Source organism: Mus caroli, unplaced genomic scaffold (assembly GCF_978045245.1).
Source record: "Mus caroli unplaced genomic scaffold, Mus_caroli_1 scaffold_9, whole genome shotgun sequence".
Lineage (NCBI taxonomy): Eukaryota > Metazoa > Chordata > Mammalia > Rodentia > Muridae > Mus > Mus caroli.
The window spans coordinates 4,343,790-4,368,615 of NW_028227264.1; the positions used below are offsets into that span (position 1 = coordinate 4,343,790).

Here is a 24,826-nt window from a genome sequence, read left to right on the forward strand (position 1 = left end):
AAAACAATGACACTGGCAGAGGTGGCTACTGTGCCCCTTAACACCGCCACAAAGCCATTTAAGATGGGGGGAGGGGAGGCCTTACTAACTCCAGTCATCCTGTGCACTGCACTTCAGGCAGGGCAGTGGACAATCCCAGTGGTGTGGGAGAGTATGTGGATGCCGGGCTTCAGCTCTGCCTAAGAATAGCTTGGAAAATTTCTTTTCTGTAGTGTCATTTACGTTTGTTTCTTTCGTTCCTCTACCATAAATTCATAAAATCCCAAATGCTTGGAAGAATTTCTTTCCATGTTTAATATGAGCGCCCACACTGCCAACGGCCAGGAGTGGGTCACTTGTACATCTGAACCCACGCTGGATACTCTTTTTCCTTGGGTTTCACATATGACACAAAACAGAAACATTTCAATTATGTGTGACTAAGAGTAAGAAAAATATACAGCTCTATTTAAAACACTTAAATTAACAAGGTAGGGCTTTTTCCACTCTAGCAAAATATTGTACATTCAGTTTTAAACAAGAGTTAATATGCAGACACACATTTCCAAAATACCTGATCCTAGTTGAAAATCAGTGACCATGAGGCTTTCCAAGATATTTCTAATTAGCAAAAATGTGTACACCTGGGAAGGACTGTAGGTTTTTTTCCTCCCTAGAACACAGACATCAAACAGATCAACACTGCAAACTGACCAATGCCTCATAACTCTAACTCTAGTTGCTTCTGCTTCCTGAAAATACACTTTGGCTGTCAGCAAATCTTATAGCTCCTTTCCCATATATAACTGCAACACCTCTCACAAAAAGCACACACTTCTTTGCATATGCTAAGTTACATCAAAGTGTGTTCGTGAATTTGTGTATTGGCTCACCTACATGGAAGCTGTTTACTGAAGGGGGGGGGGGTTGGGCACATGTAACAGCTGATCTGCAGGTAAAGCCCTGCTCCAAAGAGCCTCACACACCTCATTCTGCGGCAGACGCTGCCATACTTATAAATATGCTCTATAACTTTAAAAATCAAAGCAAAGGCTTTTCTCCTTTGGCTTTTTCAGAAGTTGGACCACAAACCAACTATGGGTTTTATCTATGCGACAAAACCCATCAATTTTAGTCCCGCTGTCCAAGAAAACAAAAGTGAACAATTTTGTCAATTCCTGACATTAAGTTGTCTGACCAACACCACACTTTAAAGAGTATGTCTCCATGTTCCCACAGTGGGATGCAGAACTAGGCAGGCTGTGCCATGTTGTCCTTCCTTCTGCCTCCACAGATGGCACACCTAAGATCCACTGGATTTGATGCCCTCTGGTTGACTTGAACACTCCAGAAACAACAGTATACAACCTTAAAAAAAATGGAATGAAGTAAAGTCGCCACGGAGCACTGTGGAAGGAGTCTAAAGAAGCTGTCCACTGAGGAAGAAGGCACTTGCTAGCAGGAGACAGGCAGGAAGCTGGTGGAGCAGCCACCTCAGTGAGTCAACAGCTTGAGGCGAGTCAGCCAGCTGACCAGCAGCGACGGCTCCCCAGAGGACGCCTTGGCCGATGAGGAGGCTGATTTCTTCTTGGAACCTTCCTCCTGGAATGGAATGGTGGCACTGCTGTGTAGATCGGAGTTGATGTAGCACCTGCTCCCTCGGATGTAGTCCGCACCTCGCACCAGGTGCCGCTCAGTCAGGGGTCTAGAGAACCGGTACAAAGGAGAGGCACTTTCTTCAGTGATGGGTGTGATCCGCTCATTGCTGAAGTACCGGCAGAGGGCATCTTCCCCTGTTTTCAAACAAAGACAAACTATCAGGACAAGAACCCCCAGATCTAACACCACACTGTCAACAAACACATGCATACCCAGCTCTCTGCCCTGCAAAGACCTATGAAGGGCTTGGCCCTCCAAAGAGAACCACAGGGGTTCGCCATCAGCGTTATGATGATTCGATGAGAAATGCCAACACGTCTCCACCGCCAACTTATTTACTGACTGTGTATCCTCAGTGGCTGCACTGTGCTGAGAGCCTTTGGGAGGTGAGGCCTGACTGGAAGACACTTCTCACAATGGGTGGTCCTCTGCAGGCCATACCCACTCGCTCTCACTGTAAACGTGGCTCGAAGCAGTGAGCAAGGGCCTCCCCACAGCTTGAGTGCTGTACTGTCTTAACTCTCCTTTCTCTTCTGGGTTAGTTATGCTCGCCCTTCACAGGAAGAGCATAGACAAATTCTTCACCAACGTGTAACCTAAGTAGCCCATAGCAAGGGATAAAGCAAAACAAAGACTTGAAAAAGATGAGCATTTGTTTGTAGCTACAGACAGAGCCTCCCTGGTTCTTAAACAATCCACTAAAAGAAGCCACACACAATTCCCTGGGGTGATGAATTACCTTGAGAAGGTACACTGACCTCCCCATCAAAGGTTTTGGGGTATCAAGCAGAAAACTCATTTTAAGAACTGTCCTTTAAAAGAAAATATAAGCTTGTGAAATGGTTCAGTGTGTGTGGACACTTACCATGAAGTTCAATTTCTGAAACCCACATGGTGGAATTAAAAAACCAACTCCTCGAAGTTGCCCTCTAGTCTCAGCATCCATTCTGGCACCTATATATTTACACACACACACTCATACAACACACACAAATGCACAAGCATGCATACAGCACACACTTAAATACAGACATCACACACACAAGCACACACACTCACACACCACAAACAAAAACCACAAACACACACAAGCATGCATGCACTCTCACACACCACACACAGACACCACACACATGCACACACCACACACACACATACATATATACACACTTGTGCACACAGACAGATACCATAAATATGAACACACTTGCACACACACACATATAGAGTTAAACACACATCTGCACATGCACACATACATGTACAATTTTAAGTTAGCTTGCCTAGGATAACAGTTTCCTAGTACTCAGAAGTGGCTGCAACTGGGGTCCAATCAGAGCAAGATACTTCTCCAGCTGCAGGGGATCTCACTGTTATCCACATGGCACATAGCACACATGAATTAAAGGCTCATGATGGTTTATCCACAGGTTTTTTTGTTTTTGTTTTAAAGGACAGGCCATGAGGCTAGTTAGTGTATAATGTAATAGAATAAGTGGAGCTAAGAATGTGGAACCTAACTTGTAGTGGAAACCCCAGAATGTTGAAGATCATCTGCCAAGGAAGACTGCAGATACCAAACAGAGCCACTCTAAGAGATGCCCTGTGCCTGCAATCAGAGCAAGGGTATGGAGCAAGATGTCCAAGCCCTTTGAAGCATGTATTATGTTACTATGCTACTGAGGTTGTTATATGTGGAGTTAGACATGGTTTGCCTGGCTACGTTTTAGTCTTGTGCTGTCCTGGAATGTTAATGCTGCAATTGAGTACTAAAAGGGCATAACTTCCCTTTTGACTTCAATAGAGGCTCACAGAGCTGTCCTTGAATCTCAGAATACTTTGAACTTCCCAACAATACCAAAACTACTAAGATGATGGGTTGGCGTGGATGCCTTGTGTATTATAAGGTGGAAGCGAGCCTTAGGAAGACAGGGATGGAATGTTGTGGTAAGATTGCGCAATGTTCCCCAGGGGTTTGTGTTCTTAGTAATAGTGCCCCAGCTTCTGCTGCTGCTTTGAGGAACTGTGGGAGCTTTACGAGGCGGGACCCAGGAGGTCATTTGGGGTAAGCTTTGGAAGGGTACAGTCCAGATCCTGGTTCCAGCTGCTCTCTGCTTCCTGGTCTATCACCAGGTAAGCAGCCTCCTCCTGCCTCAGGTCAGAGCCTTTCTGCCACACTTTCCTCACATGACAACTGAAACTGTGACCCAAATAAACATTTCTCTAAAGTTGTTTCTGTAAGAGTTTTCAGTAATATGACATGAAGTGGCTAATATATTCAGGTTCCTTCAATGACCAAGAGGTAACACAATGGCCCAGCAGAACAGGAGAACCGGAATGTTTTACCTTTATATTTGCATAACTCCACTTAAAATAATAAACCAAAGACAAAAAAAATGTGTTTCTATCATTGCTTAGATGGCTCCTAGTGATATTCTGCACACTGCCTTGTTCAACCATTATCAGGAAAGCCTCCTCCTATGCAGATGGGAACAAGTATAGAGATCCACAACCAGACACTGACTACACAGAGAGTGAAGGACCCTGGAACACTCAGCGCTAAGTGGGATGTCTCCATAAAATCCCTCCCCTCAGAGATCAGGAACCCTGCAGAAGAGGAGGCAGAAAGAGCGTAAGAGCCAGAGGGATGGAGGACACCAAGAAAGCAACGTGCTCTAAGCCAATGTGATGGACACAGAGACTGAGACAGCAAGTTCAGGGCCTGCGTGGGTCTGCACCAGGTCCTCTGCGTATATATTATGGCTTCTACTTTAGTGTTTTTATGGTATTCCTGAGTGTGCAAAAGAGTGGCTCTCTGATCCTCATACCTTCTCTTGGGCTCTTTTCCTTCTGTTGGTTTGTCTTATCCAACTTCAATGTGGTAATTTTTTTTCAATCTTACATTTAATTTTTTCAAATGGAAGGAAGGAAGGAAGGAAGGAAGGAAGGAAGGAAGGAAGGAAGGAAGGAAGGAAGGGGGGTTGGAGAGATGGCTCAGTGGTTAAGACCACTATCTGCTCTTCCAGAGGTCCTGAGTTCAATACCCAGCAACCACATGGTGGCTCAGAACCATCTATTCTGGGATCTGATGCCCTTTTCTGGCATGCACGTGTACATACAGATAAAACACTTATACATAAATAAATATGTAGCAGAGGATGGCCTAGTAGGCCATCAATGGGAAGAGAGGTCCTTGGTCTTGCGAAGATCATATGTCCCAGTACAGGGGACCGCCAGGGCCAGGAAGCAGGAGTGGGTGGGTTGGGGAGCAGGGTGAGGGGAGGGTATAGGAGGCTTTGGGGATAGCATTTGAAATGTAAGTGAAGAAAATATCTAATAAAAAAAAAAGTAAAAAAAAAATCATGAAAAAGAAGGAAGGAAGGAAGGAAGGAAGGAACCCAGCCACTAGGGTAAAAGTCAACAACGAAACTGTCACTTCTACCTGCTGGGAAATGGAAAATCAGTTTTCTTCAACTGGATGATGCTGGCTATATCAACCACGGCAGCACAGGCCTAACGCTCAGGAACGGCTGACTCACATATAGCAGACAGCACAGTTTCTCTATGCGTGCTTTTCACTTGATATAGCAGACAGCACAGTTTCCCTATGCGTGCTTTTAACTTGGTTAGTTCGGTGCTGTTTCGGTTTTCCCTGTTGAGTATGGTTTTATTTTTTTTTTCTTAGCTGGGGGTGGGGGGGTGGGGGCTTATATTAGGTTTTTGGTTTTTGAGAAAGAATTTAAACCTGGGTGGGTAGGAAGCAGGAGAGGATCTGGAAGGACATGGGGGAGGGAAAGGGTTTGGCCAAAATATAATTTAAATTTAAAATTTAAAATTTAAAATAATAAACGATATACATACACACACATTCATACATACATACATACATACATACATACAGATATCATTTTTAAAGCACTCTATTTAAAGATAAAAGCCAATATGTAATGGTTCCAATTATCAGAGTGTCTTTTCTAGAAGCAAAGATGCTTTAAAGTCAAGTGCTTCAGACTGGGAAGAAAACACAACTTCAGAAAATGCTCAGATGTGTCCCTGAGTCAGCAAACATTGTCATTAAAATCGTGGGGAATCCTTAATGAAAGCCTCCTGTCTCCCAGCATTTCTGACCAAAATCTTTTCACCTTGATTTATCTCCCTGCCTGTGTGTCCCTTGCTCAAGTCTGAGAAATAAATATCCTGTTACACTGTCAAAAAAAAAGTCATATACTGTATACATCTATTTACAAAACTGGCAAATTCATGGACCAGGGACTCTCAGGGACTGAGAAAGGCAGAATTAGCCATAAGGACCAACAGGTACAGAATGCTTTATACAGTATGGAAATGTTCTGTGATTAGACTGTGGTGACTAATGTACAATTCTGAAAAGGTTAAAACCACTGAGTTTATATATCCAGAGGGCACGGGTTCCATCTCAGCAAAGTCACACTATTTTATTTCCTAAGTACCCGTGTGCAGAGTGACATCATCGCTTCTAAAGCTGTCAGAGAGTTCTCATGAGCCTCAATCCCTGCACTCCATCTCTCCATAGAAAAAGAACAGCCTAGAGCCACACCCACGGAATGGCAAGGAACACATTAGCATCTTAAATCTAAACAAGGCCAGCCCTGCCACCTGCTGACTACTGCATAGACTTTTTCTCTGTAGCTGAGAGCTTCAGAAACCAGAGACTGGCCTCTTGTCCCTTTGTCATGTTGGCTGACAGAGCTACCCAGGAGATGCACCCTCGGAAGGTTTGGCCTCCACAGTTTAATCTGCTTTCTCACAGCTGAAAGAGCATCTTCCTCTGCCCCTCACTTGTCTTGTTTCAACATTACTAAAGCAATGTGGACATTTCCACCCACCCAGTGTTGGGAATCAGATCCTGTCTGGCAAAATGGGTAAAAGTTTTTGTCTTTGCTTTTGAGATAAGGTCTCGCAATGTAAGCCTGTCCAGCCTAGGACTTACTATGTAAGCCAGACTGGCCTCAAACTCAGAGATCTGCCTGTCCTGGGATTAAAGGCAAGAGCTGGGATTAAAGACACATACAACTGTGCCAAGCAGATAAAAAGATTTATAAATGTTTCCTTCAACACTAGTGTAATAACAAGTAGCTGATTATAGGGTGAATTAAAAACAATTTTCAGATGTTATGCCTTAATAATTTAAAGAGGATTTGTTTGTTCATTAAAAATCAAGTTTAAAAAAAAAGGCACATAATTAAGGATACTTAATGAATGTTTTGTCTAAAACGTGAATCCTTTGTATCCAGAACCTTTTAAAAAGCCAGGATGAAGGAAGGTACTTTCCCATTCTAGAAACAAGCAGTATTGCCGGACCCTTCAGCAGGCCTGAGTTACTGATGACAAGCTAAAGTCTGAAGAGCTAAGTGGGTCTCCAGTCAGGAATATCACCTTCGGGAATAAAGCATGGGGTAGCCTGGGTCTACTAACACCATTTAGCCCTTTGCATTTGCTTAGATAAAACATACCTTTCCTCCCATTACCTCGAGGTTTAGCAAAAGGGTCCACGATCCCCATCCAGTTCCCATCTGCAGGCATGGACAGAGGCCGGGGTTTGCCTTCAGAGAGCAGACGGTGAAGCAACGTGAGTGACAATATCAACTTTAGACAGTACCTCCCTTCACTTATATATTAAAAAATACTTTTATATACAGCCATATCCACTTAAATAGAAGTGAAAGCAGTGACAAATTTTAAAGCCCCACGTTGACACTGGAGGTAATCAGGATAGAGGCATGCTGAAGTTGAGTCTCTGAGTCTCCAGTGCCAAAGTTAAAATTGTAACGTGAGCTCACCCAGCTGGGCTCCGATGCCAGGAAGAGCAACGGCTCAACAAGGCTTTGCTTTAGCCAGATGAATAAGGGGCTCATACTTGGAATTTCTTTGAGGTTTATACTTGCCTCAAATCACCTTCAGAGACTGCCAAGTTCATGCCAGAGCTCCAAATAAAGAAGGGGTAGGAAACAAGTAAAAAGAGCCAGCAGAGCATGACGCTCACTGGAGGACTTACCATAGGATGGTGTCTTCCCTCTCATTTTTGTGGGCAGAATATTGGTTTCCACTGAATACCCGGGCAGCTGATCGGAATCCGCAATGGTAAATCTGCGTCTTTGGCTCTCCTGGTCCAGGAAGGAGTTAGGGGACTCGGAACCCTTGCGCACAGGCAACGGCTGCTTACTCTTACTGTGTCCTCTGTAGCCGAAACTCACATTCTCATCCCTGGAAGACAGTGTGTGGTGATCAGGGAGTTTACAGAGCAGCTCTCTTGCTGAAGAGTGAACAACAGGAGCCCAGCTACCACGGGCACACGTCTCCTTCCCACTAGAGAAGAAGCACTACTTAGTACGTCGACCCTTCAAGCACACACAGACGCCCCTGCTGAAGAACAAATGCCACGAACCTGTTAAGCAAACATGGCCTTCCCTTCATGTATGCACAGAACAAATATACCCTGAAAACCTGATTCCTGCGCTCCAGGTGAATCTCCCGTCCGTCATGACAAGAGTCTGCGGCTCTGCTGTGAGTTGTAGCACCATCTTTCTCAAGCAAGAGGAGGATCGATGCCTGAATCCAGACTTGAAAACTGTCAACACTATAAAACGTGCTTCCCAGAAACCAGAGGAGAGGGAACTCAGTATTTCTGACCTCAGGAAGCTAAGTTGGATTGATAACTCCATCCTAATCCTACCTCAGTTTCAATATACAGCAGAACTCAGTTTTTACTGAGCCCAAGTTTGCCAGGTGAACAGTGTTCTTTTTCTGCACTGGAATGTTTTGTGAGGCAATCAGTACAAGCCAAGTAGGCAAACTGCAGAATAAGGAGGGCAATGATGCTACCCACATGCCCTCAGCGTCTCAGGATCTGTCTTCTACAGTCAAACTCACCCTACAAGCTCCAACTCGCAAGCTTCTGTGACTTCTGGCTTGTTGACTTAATTACTTGGCATTTCTCATACCTCAGTGAAGGTGTTCACTGGTGGCCTAGTGTATACGTACAACCGCATGTCTCCCCCAAAGGGATTTCAAGGTCCCAGCTCCCTTCCTTCCTGTGGACATAGCACCTTTCTCATCAGTACATATTCAATGGCACTCTCATTGAAATCCAGAGAGCTGGAAGCTCCAGCCCTACAGCAGTTCCTGACACAATGACCACCACCTTGGTCTGTACGGTTCTAGGGTCCACACATAAAGAGACAACATCCCCTGCAGTTTTAACCCACTCTGAATCTGTGCCACAAGTCCCTGTAAATCAGGAACAAGGCACACTTGTTACCAGATGCCACTGATCACTGCACAAGAGGTAAAGCTCTACATGGAGGGAAGCCACAGGGCAGCTTCTCTGTCCCCAGGCAAGAAACACAAGATAGCAAAACTTCTGATGAGCAGGAACAAATGAGCCAGGCACATTCACTACGACAACTGCTGCTCCACCTCTGCCTTCTGACATACAAGGCGTCCTTCTTGGTTTGTGTTTGACCAGGTGACTGAGACCTTGGCAGTATCAGAGGCAGAAACAACCAAGTCTGTTTGTGCCAAGGGGTAATGTGGCCCCTCACTCAAGTGTATTCTGAATAGAAGCAACATCTTCTAGTGTCACCAGCAGATGTCCATATGTGAGCCCACGAGTGAGCCTGGAGCACACAGCTCAATCACTACTGTCCTCCCTGTGACCACTCCACTCCATCACATCACAGGTAAGACACAAACCAAGGATTAATAACACAAACACACATGCACCTTGCTCACACACACCTCAATTCATATCACCTCACAATTTTTCAGAGTGTCATGGTGTTTGTGCATCTGTGTATATATGTGTATGTGTGTTTGTGTATATTTGTTTGTATATATGTAAGTATGTAAGTTTGTGCATGTGTGTGTTTTGTGTGTCTGCATGTATATGTGTAGATGTATGTATGTGTGCCTGTGTATATTTATGTATGATGTGTGTCTGTGCATCTGTATGTGTGTGTGCATATACATGTGTGCCTGTGTTTATTTGTCTACATATGTTTGTGTTTGTGTGTGCACATGTGTTTATCTTTCTTGGTAAAATCGGGACACAATTTTAATGACTCTCACACAAATACTTGTAGTGTCCTCTCTACAAGTGAATCTATCATGGAACTGAGAAAACTAGCGCCCCAGGCAGTGTCATCCAAGGCCCCCAAAGCATAAACTTCTGTGGACTTTTCACAAGTGAGATAGATATGTTGGCATTCTTTTCTTAAAGGGCATCTCAGGATCAAATATATAACTTTTAAGATCCATGAAGTGAGTGAGACCCATCCCTGGTTCAACACCCACCCATGCAGCCGCTAGCAGTCCACTCAATGAAATGGTGGCTAACATACCGGGGAGAGTAGGGGACAGCAGGTGGGGGAGGGATGTATAGGTCCAGGATGGCTGGCTTCTCCTTCTTCAGGGAGGCATCCATGGTACTCTCTGGGGACTGGGTGGTGGTGGGCGGGGGTGAGGTCTGCAACGAGAGAGCCACACACAGAGTGAAAGGGCAGAGGTCAGCATGGAGATCCTTCTTGAAGTATCTGTTCCCCACACAGAACAAGGCAGAGTACAAGCAGATGCTGAGCTCACGCAGGCTCACACGAATACTAACAGTGCTCAGTATCTGTGTTCCCATGAAGCAACTGGTTCACGAGGGGACCTAGAAGTCACTTTTAACTCTAGCCTTAGGAAAACCACTTAAAACCCCTTCCTTGTGCCGCAGTTTCCTCCTCTGGGAAAAGCATGCAGCGGTGCCCAGCTGATTAGGAGAGTGGTCTTGGGGCTGTGGGTGTGAGCTTGGCTGGCCTCCTGATTAGCCGCACTGCTGAGGCAGCTCGCACAAATTCTGTGCCTCATCTGTGTGACAGAAATCGATGGGAGGAAGACCCTTATCCAGCTGGGCAGCTGTGGTAACTGTGGTAACACATATGAAGGGCATGTGACATGCTTGCTGCACGGAAAATATACAACTCTGTTGAATTTAGCAGTGGGGACCCACAGTACAAACACTCGTGTATAAATTACCTTTAAAAATTAAATCCTTACTTTAATTACACTACTGACCTCAAGGGACTTACATTTTTATTAAATATTTAATACTCATACATGACCATGTTTGGATCCAATCCACACCCATTCCCTCTTTTCCTCTCAAATTCTTGTTCTCTTGTTCCCTCCCCGTCCCCATCAGCAGGCCTCTAACTTTATGGCCAGTCAGTATTGCCTGAATGTGCCTGGGGGCAGGGCCATCTGCTGCAGCAGGGGTAGCCTGTCAGGGTCCACATCCCTGAAGAAAACAGACTGCCCCCTCTTCCAGAAGCCATCAGTTGCCAGCTGCTCCCCAGAGTATGAGGCTTCGTGAGTTGGGTGATCCGTGCTGGGATTTTGGCTGGCTTGTGTAAGTCTTGCACATGCAGAAAGGACTTATCTAAAATCCCCCATGAGACCTTCTACAATATAACAATGGCACTGACCAATCAGCTCCAGCTAGGAAAGGACCAGTCGGGTCCTCACAGTTAGTATGGGAGCCACGGCTGAAGGCCAGCAAGTCCATGCTAGACACTGGGTGGGGAGGAGATGCTCCCCTTTGACCTCAGGTTGTGATGGAAGCAAGGGAAGTTAATGTAGACAGAGCTATGGTCACCAAGAGAATCGAAGTGACAGCAACATTCAGAAGGGATATAAAGGCACAGAGGCATGGGCTCTGTCTATCTTCTACAATAATCTCCCAAACTGAGCCCTTAATTCAGTTCAATATGGACTTCACTGATATCCAATATATCATTATCTGAAAGCACAGGGTCAAAATCCAGATCCTTGGGGTCACTCCCATAAGACATCCCTGCCACTCTCCAAGTCATCAAGAATGACTTTTGTTTAGGAAAACCCTCATCTGTCAGGATGCAGCCTAAAATCAGAATGGTGGCCATCTCTCAGGGGCAAGGACACAGTACAGGTGTTGAGGAGGAGGAGGAGGAGAGGACACCCCTCCCTCGACTGTTGAGCACCCAGGCATAATGAATACTGAAGACTGAGGCGGCAAACAATATCCAGGGTCAGGAGCTGAGCAAGCCTATGTTCCTGTCTGCCAGTGTTTATGTCCTGCAAACAGCCTGGGTGCACAGTAAGAGCACTTGGTAGTTGAGGCGCATGGCAGTGTCTGCATCTTCACGGTGGGTACTTCCCTGGGTCAGAAACAAAATTAAATGTGTTGCCGTGAAGCTCTTCGTTGCCGTGAAGAGAGAGAAAATGGAAGTGTGCTCCTTCCAAAGTCTATTTCCAAAAGTCAAGGGATGAGGGGGCTGGAGAGATGGCTCAGCAGTTAAGAGCACCACTGACTACTCTACCAGAGGTCCTGAGTTCAAATCCCAGCAACCACATGGTGGCTCACAACCACCTGTAATGGGATCTGATGCCCTCTTCTGGTATGTCTGAAGAGAGGACAATGTACTCACATACAAACAATAGATAAATCTTAAAAAAAGAAAAGAAAAAGAAAGCGAGGCTTAGGAAACATTTCACCCAAAGCTCACAGACAACGACACACGGCAGGGCTGGCACGTGAGCCCATGAGGTGGGTGCTGCTTGTGGACTCAAGCAGGAGTCCCATCTCCAAGGCCTTGCAAATCATCCGTCGCTCATCTGAAGCACCTCATCACCAGGTCACTGCCTCACATCTACACATGCACAGCTACCTCCTACATGGTGCCTCTTGGGTCTACATATAGTCACGAGCTGGATGCTGCCCCCTCAAAATTCCTATGTCAGGGTCCAGTGACCCCTGCCCTGGAACCTGTGAACGCAACTGTATCTGTGTGCCATGATAAAGTCGAATGAGGACATTAGGAGCCAACCTCGTTTGTGTAACGTAAAGACTGAGGGAGGGCCATGGGAAGACAGAGAAAAGATGGCTATTTCCAAGCCAGAGAGTCAGGCCTCAGCAGGGTCCAACCCTACAGATTCCTTGACCTTGAACCCCAACCACTCCACCTATAGATCTTTGTTATGGCAACCCTAGCAACATAACACAGATATGAATATAAAACTAGGTGTCAACCTGCCACCTGAGGGTGAAGTCCATGGCCTCTAGCCTGGTATCCTATCTCTGCTTTTACATAGCTCAACTTTACCTACCTCTTAAAATGCTGCATTGTGTATGTAGTTTACATGTCAACTCATTCTTTTCACGCTTGATTTTATGCATATGACTGTTTTTTCTGCATGCGTGTCAGCACACCATGTGTGTGCAGTGACTGTGGAGGCCAGAAAAAAAAAGTGTCGGATCTCCTGAACTGGAATTACAGAAGGTGTGAGCTCTGTGTGGGAGCTGGGAATGGAGCCTGAGTCCTCCAGAAGAGCAGCCAGTGCTCTTAACTGCTGGTCATTTTAACACCTAACTGACTTAGTCACGTGTCCCACATGCTCCAGTCTCTCCTTGGTGCTGCTGAGCTCCACTCTGGTATCTACACCTGTGGATACAGCTGTTACAAAGCGCTCAGACACACAGCTTGAAAGTCCTGCACCTTTCACCTGAAGATGCAAAATAAAAATCACAGGCAGCTCTATAAATGAACTGTGGTCTAAGATTTAAGGACCTTTTAAAGACAAGGTCTCACTTTGTAGCCCTGGCTAGCCTGGAACTCACTTTGTAGACCAAGCTGGCCATGAATTCACAGGGATACACCTGCTAAGATGTTAAGGGCAGGCATCACCACATTTGGCTTACGGACCTTTCCTAAAAACAAAACCAAAGGTTTGAAGTGTTATTAAGAAGAAAACAGTGGCTAATGGGTTTGCTGAGGGTTGGGAGGTACTTCTGGGCCCCTTAGCCTCAGCTGAGACAGTAAAGGCAGGTGATGCTTACAGAAGCTAAGTAATGAAACTCATACAAGGCAGTTGGTTTGCCTTGTACACACCACCATGGGCTGGCAATTTTGAGTTGTGCCTAAGCAACAGTGTGCAGCCGCTGCTCACCCCCGACCCTTGGCCAAGTGCTGCTAAGCATGCTAAGCACCATGGGTGCACTACCATCAGGTTCAAGCTGTGTGTGCTGCACTCAGTGCCAACTGCTATCACCCCATAACTGGAGAAGGGGGGCTTCTAAGAGTCAGGAAGTAAACAAAACACACAAAGGTGGGGACACTCTTGAAAGTTACAAGGACTTCCCGCGACATTACACGGGTAGTAACGGTTCCCCGACATTACACAGGTAGTAACGGTTCCCCCGACATTACACAGGTAGTAACGGTTCCCCCAACATTACACAGGTAGTAACGGTTCCCCCGACATTACACAGGTAGTAACGGTTCCCCCAACATTACACAGGTAGTAACGCCTGCTGGGGAGAAGAGACACTGACGGGACGGATGAAACTGCTTGCCAGTCATGACCGGGATGCTAAGGACACAGCTTTGTTAAGTTGTCACTTGTGCTGGGGTGGGCTTTTCAGTGACAGAGCAGCCTCTGAGTCACCATGCTCCCATAAGTAGCCCCAATAAACTGACTGTCAGCTAGACTTGGATGGTTGGCCACGGATGCCCTACCTGGGACAAACGAGCACTCCCCAGGAAAAGCCACAGAACTTTGCTTTAAATAAGTGACAAGACAGAAGGCGAGCCTTCCACCTGTGCCACCTGCAGTGGCAGCACCTGGAACGTGGCTGGTGAGATGGAGGAACTGAACTGACCTTTTAATTATTTAAAGAGTCACATATGCCAAGTGGCTACCACACAGTTCAGCAAAGACCTACAGTTTACGTTTTCATGCAAGCAGGACTGGACAGTAATGACTGGCAAACCAGCTCCTAAAAACCAATCACCTTCAAATTTTAATCCCTCTTTTTAGACCTGTGCCACAATCTACTCTAGAGGAAAGTCTCTGACGGTCAGTTACCTGCACGAGCGGTGGCTTCCACCGCAGGTTCTTCAGTGGGGCCGGAGTGAAGCTGAAGGAGCCCGTGGGCCTCTTCTTCAGCAGCAGCACCACACCCGTGGGGTTCTCTCTCAACTTTTTCACCAGATTTTTCAACTGCCACCCGACCTTGGGAAAAGGAGGAGGAAGGCGTGGTCATGAGCCATGAAAATCTAACCAGTGAACTCATGTTGAGGAAATACAAGTTATGAGCAAATGGGTAAATGCAGGTGTGTTCAGGTTAGCCCTGACTGCTTCAAACGGTGGAAATACAGGGTACACATTGTAATTCTTAATATGGAGGTTGGAGAGATGGATCAGCCAGTAAGAGCATTACCTGCTCTTGCATACTGAGTGATTCACAGTTGCCTATCATGACAGGTCTAGGATATGATACCCTGTTCTAGCACATATGTGCACATATGTGTACACACACACACATACACAAATTTTTAAATGAAAAGGTAATTAAATTTTCTGAAGGGAGATCATTCAACTTTCAATCATACCCCAATAAATGAACTCACCACTGTCTGCCGATTGACTTGAATGACCTCATCGCCAGCATGAATCTTTTGAGATCTGTCTGCAGGAGACTGCATAGAAACAAAGAGACCTGGCTTAGGTGTTGAGCCCTCTCTGTCAGCCTTTAGCTCTTTCTTCTGTATAAGAACCAGCAACAGAAATAAAGCTTCCTCAAGATAAAATAAAAACTATGTTTTAAAGTAGTCCATGGGCCTTAGAGTATGAATCTTGTATAATCTATTATGATGTTGGCTACAGTGGATAGCCTCTCCATTAACACCCGACTTTGTCTAAAATATGACATGTATGGGTACACTGTTGAAGTAGTTAGCTGATAAAAGGCATGAGTTCACCTATAAATAATAAATAAACATCTCCCCGTCAACATTCACCTTGCAGAAGTAGGTAAACGGTTAAACTTGTAAGTATCACTGTAATTCTTACAAACATAAATCTTATTTCTATCTTGTTTTACATATCACTATGATGCTACTAAAATAAGAAGTTAACAGACCAACACACACACACGGTGGCATATGCACACCTACAGGAATATACACACATACATCCACAATCACACTGGTAAATATGCACATGAACATACACATCATATGTACACACACAATATGCGTCATATGTGGGGCTGAAGAGATGTTTCTGCAGTTAGGAGCACTGGGTGCTCTTCCAGAGGACCTAGGTTCAAGTCCCACATGGTATCCCACAACTGTCTGCAACTCCAGTTCCAAAGAAACTGGCGCCTTCACACAGACATACATACAGGCAAGACACATGCACATTCTTTTCTCTTTCTTTCTTTTTTTTTTTTTTTTTTTTTTTTTTTTGGTTTTTCGAGACAGGGTTTCTCTGTGTAGCCCTGGCTGTCCTGGCACTTACTTTGTAGACCAGGCTGGCCTCGAACTCAGAAATCCACCTGCCTCTGCCTCCCGAGTGCTGGGATTAAAGGCTTGCGCCACCACGCCCGGCTCCACATGCACATTCTTAAAACTATGCTTAGTACTTTCTGAAATCTAGTGCTTAAAAACAACAAAAAGTCCATAAAAGGATGTAAGCCAACATGGTGCCCAGAACACTCTTGTTCACTAAGTGAATGAAAACTTTCTGTTTCATGCATTTCACACAGTGAAGTGGGAAAGATAAACCTCTGGCTTCTAATTAAGCATTATCTAGGTCACTATAATTAATTTTGTAACGTATATGAGTGGGTGAAACTTCAGTTACAGTTACCTGAGGGCAAAATAGCACCTTTGAACATGAGGGCAGCCAACCAGGCTCAAACACACTTGCTGGATTTTTCTCACTCGGCTGCTGCGACAGGCTCAACAAGAAATTAGCAGGCGGTGTTAAACTGCAGAAATGCTGTCTTTGGCTCGTCAGGTGAAAGCTCAGAAAACTATGCTGGGTATTTTTTTTAAAAACATCTCGTATGTTGCCATAAGAACAGGCAAAGCCTCCCCCAAGAATAGCATCGAGCTCAACACAGGGAGGACGACAGCAACCCAGAGCCTGTTTCTCTTCAGTTGCTTTTAAAACAATGAGTGTTCCTTTCTGCACCTGTGTGTGGACTCCTGCAGTTAGGTCTGACCCTGCGGACATCCTCATCAGCACCATTATCATGCATCTAAGAACAGGGAGGGCTCTGCTAAGAAGAGCCTGCTGGCTTTCTGTCAAGCTGGAGTGCAGGATGGGAGCAAGCTTAGGTAGAGAAGCAGTGGGTGATCTCTGACCACCACTGCTCACCTTCATCCAAAGACTCTAAGGGAAGTCAGAATTACCCCCACTGACACTTGAAGAGCTGGCCTGGAGCTGTGCATGGATCACTGGAGATCACCCTGAGCATAACCCTGAGAGATAAGATTGTAACTATTTCTCAGCTACATGACTCAGTCCCGGTCTAGTAGTTCCAGGCCCTCAGTAACTGCATGCTGAAGACTAAAGGAATAGATAATGTTTAAATGGGCTGCCAAATTGAATTAAATGAGCTTTTTTTTCCCCCCACTTTTCTTAATCTTTAACTTGATTATAGCCACTTCTGTTCTAAGGTGGTTTCTTTTCAGTTCTGGATGAGAACATCAGAGCAGCCTATATACAAAGAAACCATAGGTCTGCCACCCAGGTTCATGGTTCTGGTAGTAATCTGCAGAGGAAATAAATATCTCTAACTCATCAGCACCATCATCTTAACCTTGAAGAACTGGGGATTCGTTTGGGGCATCATTTTATAAGAGATGGCCTAGGAGTCCTTGTTAATAGACATGCAATCATATTCAAAGGCAGCACTGCTTAGTCTCCCATTCAACTCTTATCTTTAAACGAAAAGGACAGAAGAGAGAGCAACCCAGGCCTTCCGGCAGCATCACGCCAGCACACTACACATTTATCAAAGAGTCACATGGCTTCAAGAAGACCTGGGGGAGTCTGGAACTGCCAAGGTCTGGTCAAGCCGGACAACATAACCACCAAATTAAAAGACTTTACAGCTTCATCCTCTAAAGACTGAAATGGTCCCCATCCTTCTGAATTCCTCCAAACCTAAAACAATGGATGGAGTAGGACCTGAGTCTGCTCTTGTCAGGATTTGGGGGACTACACTAATAAGAAGTGGGGATGAATTATATAAAGGATTGTGTTTGTTCTTTTGAAAGTATGCCCAGATGAAAATCCTATACCATTATTCCCTATGGGGTGACGTGGCCTAGAGATTCCTAGTGAGGGCTAGAGAGAGATGGCTCAGCGGTTAAGAGCATTTACTGGCCTTGCAGTGGACTTGGGTTCGGTTCCCAGCACCTACATCAAGTGGCTCACAACTACCCACAACTCCCGTTCCAAGGGATTTGACTCCCTCTGGCATCTGTTGGCCTCTGGACTCTTGTGGTGCATATAAACTTGTATAGGCATACACAAAAATACATTCACAAAATAATTTGATTAATTAACTAATTAATTTAAAAATCCTTTTACTTCCAAAGGAATACTTACAGGGACACACACACACACATACACACCCATCCCCCACTCATTTGTCCATCAGAGCTATGAGACTGACTTAGGATTTACTCAAGCAAATGTCATTTTCTTACCGTAAATCCCTAGAGCTTGTAACAAGCATTCACCAAACCACATGGCACACTTGATCAGAAGGGCTAATGGGAAACTTAATATTAGACACACACTTTCACCACTCTGAGCAGTTGGGGGGGGGGCTGACAAATTTCTCCGTGTACTTTGGAATTATTTCCTCCTCCCTTGATCAGACACATGCTTCTTTTCTGCAAGCACAGGGACGTTGTTGAGATGCCCTTGCGTCATGCCAATGTCATGAAAAGCTACCCATAGTTCAGGGTGCAAGAAAAATCACCACCTAGCTCTGCTTTTTTCACACTCACACTGTTTGAGAGGATAATGAGGAAGCCCCGGGTTGGGGAGATGGTTCGGTGGGCAAAGTGCTTGCTATGCACACCTGAGACCTAACTTCAGATCTCCAGCACCCAGGTTAAAAAGCTAGGCATAGTGGCATGCTCCTATAACCCTAGAGCTATGGAGGCAGAAAGAGGAGAAATCCTGGGCCTTGCTGGCCAGCCAATCAGTGCTCTCCAGGTTCAAGGAAACATCTGCTCAGGTGGTGGGCACCTGAGGAAAACACTTGGTGTGGGCATCTCTCCTCCACACAAATGCACACCCATACACATGAGAGTGCACACACAAACATGTACAGAAACACAAATGGCACGCACTGCACAAAGTACATATTCCCACTAACCCCAATTCTTCTGTGAGTGACTCACAACAACACAGAGACCGTTATTTTTATACTTTTGGGTTCTCACCTCTATGGTGCAAGAGGAATAATTAGCACAGAGTGAAGGCAAAATAAATAAATAATAAGGAAAGAAAACAAAGACACAAAAACTTGACATGGCACTAGAACCAGAGCAATAAAGGGCAATTTAAATAATAAACCGACAACAGCCTGTTAAGCAGCAGCCAATCAGCTGACAGGATAAACACAACCGGCTACTGTCAGCTCTCACATCAGATAGCATCATGCTAACATCGTGCACACACTTAACCCCAAAGCTCAGAGCTCTGTCAAAGGTGTCTAAGCGCACAGGGCTTGTACGCTTCGTGGATGCACACTTACATTTTCTGTGGTTCCAGTAATCACATGCAGTCCGTCATAGGTTGACTTGATGTACATACCCTAGGGAGAAACACCGACATAGGAACTCTACTCCAGCTTTCACGGCGGGCGAGCTGCCCTGAGACATGAACTTTAAAACACTGAACATTGTGCGCCTGTGTAGGCTTCAACTCAATCCAAAGAGGGAAGGGAGGGAGAGAGAGAGAGAGGGAAGAAAGAGAGAGAGGGAAAGAGGGAGAGAAGAAGAGAGAATTTATGTGTGTGTGTGTGTGTGTCTAGAGAAAAAGAGAGAGAGAAGGAGGGAGACAGGGAGAGAGAGAAAGAGAGAGAGAGAAAACACTAAACAACTGAATGTAGATGAGATCAGACAGGTAGATAGGTGACTCTTTGATGTTATAACAAACTTATGTACTGGGCACACAGGATTCTGCCACAGTTCTAGGATGGAGGAATTTTCTCAGACCTGCTCAGGGAGCCAGGCATTACAAACAAGGGCTATTCTTCTCTGACTGTCGCTTTTTCCCAGAGAAACAATGCAGTTGGTCCCATCTGGAATCAGCGGTACTCATGGGACGACTTATTAGAGCCTATTGTAAAGCAGAAGGGGCTTGCAGATGAAGCGTGTGAACCAGGACAACTGGGAGATCGAATCAGTAACCGGCATTGCTCCGTGCTAGGGAAAGCCAGAGGGTGGAAGAATATGCTTTTCCTAAGAGACACCTTTAGGCAAACTTGGACAATACCGTGTTACCAGACAATTATCTCTATGGTCCGACAGCCCAAATATAAATGTTCCTATTGAACTATTATGAGATGAGGGGAGCCCGAGACAGGGGTGGAGGGGAGCACACAGGGAAGACAGTAGTTTTACTCCGCATCTATACTGAACCTGCTCTGTAACCTTCACCCCTCAGTGTCCCCACCATTCTCCCCAAGGCCTTCGATCTGTACTTAAGAGTGCTTCTGCCCACAGAACTGCACATCCCACCCCCAGTCACTGCTGGGGTAGCTCTGTGGTAAGAAAGGACAATTCCGTCTCCTCCCCATCATGCACGGATCTGATCCAATCCTTGGCTACAAATGCCCATCCGGGTATTCCTCCTGGTTTAGACTTAAACTATACTAATCCATCCTTTACTTTGAAAGCCAAGTTACACAGTGTACTAACCACTGAAAAGTTAGGCTTGTTAACAGGGACTTTTTTTCTTCTTTCCTGTTTAAGAGACTGCCTTAAAATTCCCTGCAACAATGTATACATCGGTCACTCTGCTTCCAGCTTTATGCCCATCACTAGCAGCAGCAGTGGCAACAGTAGCTACAGCCACCCCTCATACAAGCTCTACATTCAGCACTAGCCACTTGGCATCAAAGTCCAGAGTCATTCACTCAGCAGGTCTATCTATGAGAAAGCCTACTGTAAGCTCTCTGACGCCAAGGCTCTAAGCTGGCCCATGAGCCTCATGGCTTTCTGTAGCTCTGCAAATAAAACCACCTGGGATTCCTCTGCCTTGTGAGAAGGTGCCTGCAGGCATCCGGAGAGCTGGCTAGTCTATACCCTACACGAGGACGAGGAAAATTTTTGAAATTTTCCCAGGAGTCATTTCCTTCCAGCAGCCTCTCCTCACACCCATCTTAAGTGCTGACAGAGACTTCCAGAATAGATGTTTTGTTCCCACAGACTATCTATCTCTCCTTTGTGGTAACGTTTTATATTCCCTTCCATTGCTAAGGCCTAAAAATGAATCTGTTAAGATGAGAGGGTACAATTTTAAAATTATATTTATTTTTATACTTGAAAGATAACCAACTTAACAAAGTCTAAGGTGGCAAATCCCTAACTATATGACATACCATATCCTATCATGCCACTATTCAGAGCTACAGGAAGAACAGGAAGACACAGTTTAATGCTTTAGTAAATGTCGGTATTCTGTACTGAAAACCAAGAGAATGCTTACCAGGCCTTCCCCGGGTCTAACATTTGGTAAGTGAACTTCCTCCAGGCAGGCACACTGGCTCATAACAGGGTCTGTAGTAGAGCGCATTGTCTTGTCACAGATGCCATTTAAAACCTTGACCTGGAATTGAGGAAGTTCAATCATTAACCAGGTTTATCGAAAGCTCATTTGTAGAGCAAGGCACCTCACGTGTAATCTCTGGCTCTGGCCAGCACTTGCTGTGACAATCCTGCTCAAGGAACACCTGGCACTGGGCCTCTGTGTCCAAGGTCTGCAGGAATGTCACTACAGTTTCAACTTTCTAAAAAGCACGGCTTTTTATGACCACTGTAAAGCACAAGCCAGGAAGGAACCCCACTGGCAGCAGAGAAGTCACCAGCCACCTAACAGCTTATTCATGTAGGGGTCACCCATGCTTTCTTAGATACTAAATATTGACAGGGGGATAAATATTCTACATACTCTAAATCAGTTTTTGTTGTTGTATTGTTTGCAATAAGCTTCAGGTTTTCAGGGCTTGGGAAGGAAATCAAGCAACAAACACATTGCTTCCAGACGTCCTCTCTCCATGCCCGCTTCTCCCATCACTAATATCTATATGGTGTTGCATATTTTTATAACTAATGGACCAATATTTAAATCCATAACTTTAAGTAGTATTCACTTCTGTGGTGCATGTTCCAAATGTTTTGACAAACATCTAATGTTTTACATCCTTTACTAAAGCATTCAGTTGTGTAATTCCATTGCCATCAGTGTCTCCCCCATGCTCAACATAATAATCCATTTTATTCTTCCTTGCCCTTGACTTCTGGTCAGCATTTGTCTTTCCACTGTCTTTATGGCTTTGCTTTCTCTAGACTATCAACCAGCTGGAATGAAATAGCATGCAGCTTTTCCTCATTGGTTTATTTCAACTAGCAGGATACATCCAAGTTTTCTCTGTATCTTTTCACGATTCGAAAGCTCATGTCTTTTTATTGTCGAGTAATATTCTATGTTGCAGAATTACCCTATGTGTTTATCCATTTACCTATAACAAGTCAGCTTGTGTGCCTCCACTATGGGGCAATTAGGAATACAGCTGCTATAAACATTATGGCATTCAGGGCAGATTTTTGTTGATATTAATTTTACAACTCCTTTGGGTAAGCACCCAACAGAGAAATGGTAGATCACACAGTTAGAATATGCGTAGTTTTGTAACTAACTGACAAATGGTCCTCTGAATTGCTCCAATTCTTCATCCCTCTAAGAAACAAGTGGCCGCACACCATGTCGTTGCCAGCCCTTGCTGCTGTCAGAGCTGAATCATAGCCACTCATGCAGTAGCATCTCCTGGCTTCAGTCTGTGCTCCCTAATCACAAATGCACGCATTCCGTGTGCTTACTTGCCCTCTCTGTGTCTCCTCTGGGTGGTTTTAAAATCTTCCCCTTCCATCTGTGGCTTGACACCTCCCTGTCTTCAAGATGAGTCTCACGGAGGAGAGCTTGGGGTTTCCATGGACTCCACAAGTCTCATGGAGGAGAGTTTGGGGCTTCGATGGCGTCCACTATTCCTTTTTTGCTGACAGACTCTGCCCTTGTTTTCTATCTAAAAACTCCTCTGAACCTAGATTGCCTTCCATAGTTTGATGTTTTCTTTTTCTTTTATTCGTTTTTGGCTCCATGAGCTCAATGACCCCTGGATATCATGCTATGGAGTGACACTGAAGCTCTGCAGAGACAGGAGAGTACCCACAGGAAGGGGCTGTCCTACAAAGACCACCAGAAGAGTGCCCGGATTCTTGCAATCAGAGCATCCACCCTTCCAAACATCAAATGACCACAAGCATCTGGAAATTCTGAAGCGTGACTCTGCTTTCCAAGGGGGGGGGGGTATCCACAGCATGCCCCTTCTCGCAGTCCTCCAGTTCTGCCTAGCTTCCCTATTTATGGAAAATATATTTATAGCAGTTTCATTGCCAAATTCCTTAACCAAACAGGAGGAGGGTTTTATCAAAAGGGCACAGGCCGCTTGTGTCAAAAGGAGGAAGTGATGATGAATCCTTCCAGAATGTTCTTTACATAGTTATAGGACATGCCCCTCCCCTATCTCAAAGTTCTTGCCAAGGTTTTTCTTTTTACTTGAAATAGTTCTGCAGTGAAGCGCGCACATCATTCTCACCCTGATTTGCAGACTAAGCAGTTGGGGCATAGTTGCACCCTGATGAATTTTCCAGAAGGGAAAAAATACAAAAAATAAAAATAAAAAAAAAAAAAAAAGAAAACAACAATAGTAAAATCAGACACGGCCAATAAGTACAGGAATTTTTATAAGCAGAAGTATCATTAAACAACCTTTACTCTTCCATCTAAATTAAGAGTCAAATCCCAGAAGCCAATGTTTCAAAGTTCATCTTGATATACTTAGCCACAGTGCATGTAATGAATATGATTCTTATCGCCTCTGAAAAATGAGTTGTATAGTAACTTCTAGAAAAAGACTTACCACATTTAAAACGTTATCCTCCATTTCTGCTATGAGGCAATCCTAAAGAAGAAGAAGAAACAATAATTTATGGGGCTAAATACATAATAAAAAAGGAAGATAAGTGTAAGAATAAAAAGCTTTTTAAAAATTGGTTTAGCACAACTGGTCACAACAGGGAGGTGCCTAGCCTCTACTGATGTATCTACAACACAAACCTACACCTCTTAGCCTCAGGGGAAAAATCCAGAAAGAGGGGGCAGAAAGATGTTAAGAGCCACTGGACCAGGATCCCTGCTGCTAAATAATGTTTTCTAGACATGACAGGGAAACAGCCCCCAGGAATCATAACAATATGGTTGTCTGAACAAGACCTACATAATGGCACACTAACTGACAAGACAACACAGACAGGACAAACGTCACCCTCCCCAACTCCCCAAGGAGAAGAGCTACAGGCAATCAGTGGCTGCTGAGGGAGAGAGAAAAGACCTGTTTCTTCCAGGGAAGGCCAGTTGTGAAAGCATATACTTATATGCCGGACTAGGGGGGTTCAGTGGGGTGTGTGTGGGTGTGTATAAGTGTATATGTTTATATGTGTGTGTGTGTGTGTGTGTATGTAGATGGATGTGTGTACAAATGAATGTGTGTATTTATGTATAGATAGATGGGTGGATATTTGTGCATATGTATAGATGGATGTGTGTGTGTATATGTATAGATGGATGTGTGTGTGTATGTGTGTGTATATATATATAGATGGATGTGTGTGTGTATGTGTGTGTATATGTATAGATGGATGTGTGTGTGTGTGTGTATGTGTGTGTATATGTATAGATGGATGTGTGTATATATGTATAGGTGGATGTGTGTGTGTATAGATGGATGTGTGTGTGTGTATATATAGATGGATGTGTGTGTGTGTGTGTGTGTGTATAGATGGATGTGTGTGTGTGTGTATGTATGTATAGATGGATGTGTGTGTGTATGTGTGTGTGTATATGTATAGATGGATGTGTGTGTGTGTGTGTGTATGTGTGTGGTGTGTGAGAAGGAAAGGTCATTAATTTGAGACATAGTAGGGGAGATATGGGCAGGCTTGTATTGGGCAGATGGGGGGATAAAAATGTTGTAAAT

The 24,826-nt window shown here is 44.8% G+C and overlaps 1 protein-coding gene across 4 annotated transcripts in view; it reads right to left on the reverse strand.

The window, feature by feature from the left end:
• Nucleotides 1–276: 276 nt before the first annotated feature.
• The window catches only part of Cnksr3 (CNKSR family member 3), a 94,547-nt gene continuing 69,997 nt past the window's right edge, over nt 277–24,826 (reverse strand). For 3 of the 4 annotated variants that reach the window (XM_021174253.2, XM_029482786.2, XM_029482785.2), the window contains exons 5-13: nt 23,711–23,752; nt 21,220–21,339; nt 19,262–19,321; nt 15,105–15,173; nt 14,560–14,706; nt 10,017–10,141; nt 7,673–7,881; nt 7,131–7,220; nt 277–1,772 (exon numbers count right to left, since the gene is read on the reverse strand). In XM_021174253.2, coding sequence (XP_021029912.1) covers nt 1,474–1,772; nt 7,131–7,220; nt 7,673–7,881; nt 10,017–10,141; nt 14,560–14,706; nt 15,105–15,173; nt 19,262–19,321; nt 21,220–21,339; nt 23,711–23,752 — 1,161 coding nt within the window. In that variant the 3' untranslated portion in view covers nt 277–1,473. The remainder of the gene's footprint in view (nt 1,773–7,130; nt 7,221–7,672; nt 7,882–10,016; nt 10,142–14,559; nt 14,707–15,104; nt 15,174–19,261; nt 19,322–21,219; nt 21,340–23,710; nt 23,753–24,826) is intronic. The other variant, XM_085842622.1, reaches the window with a different exon arrangement.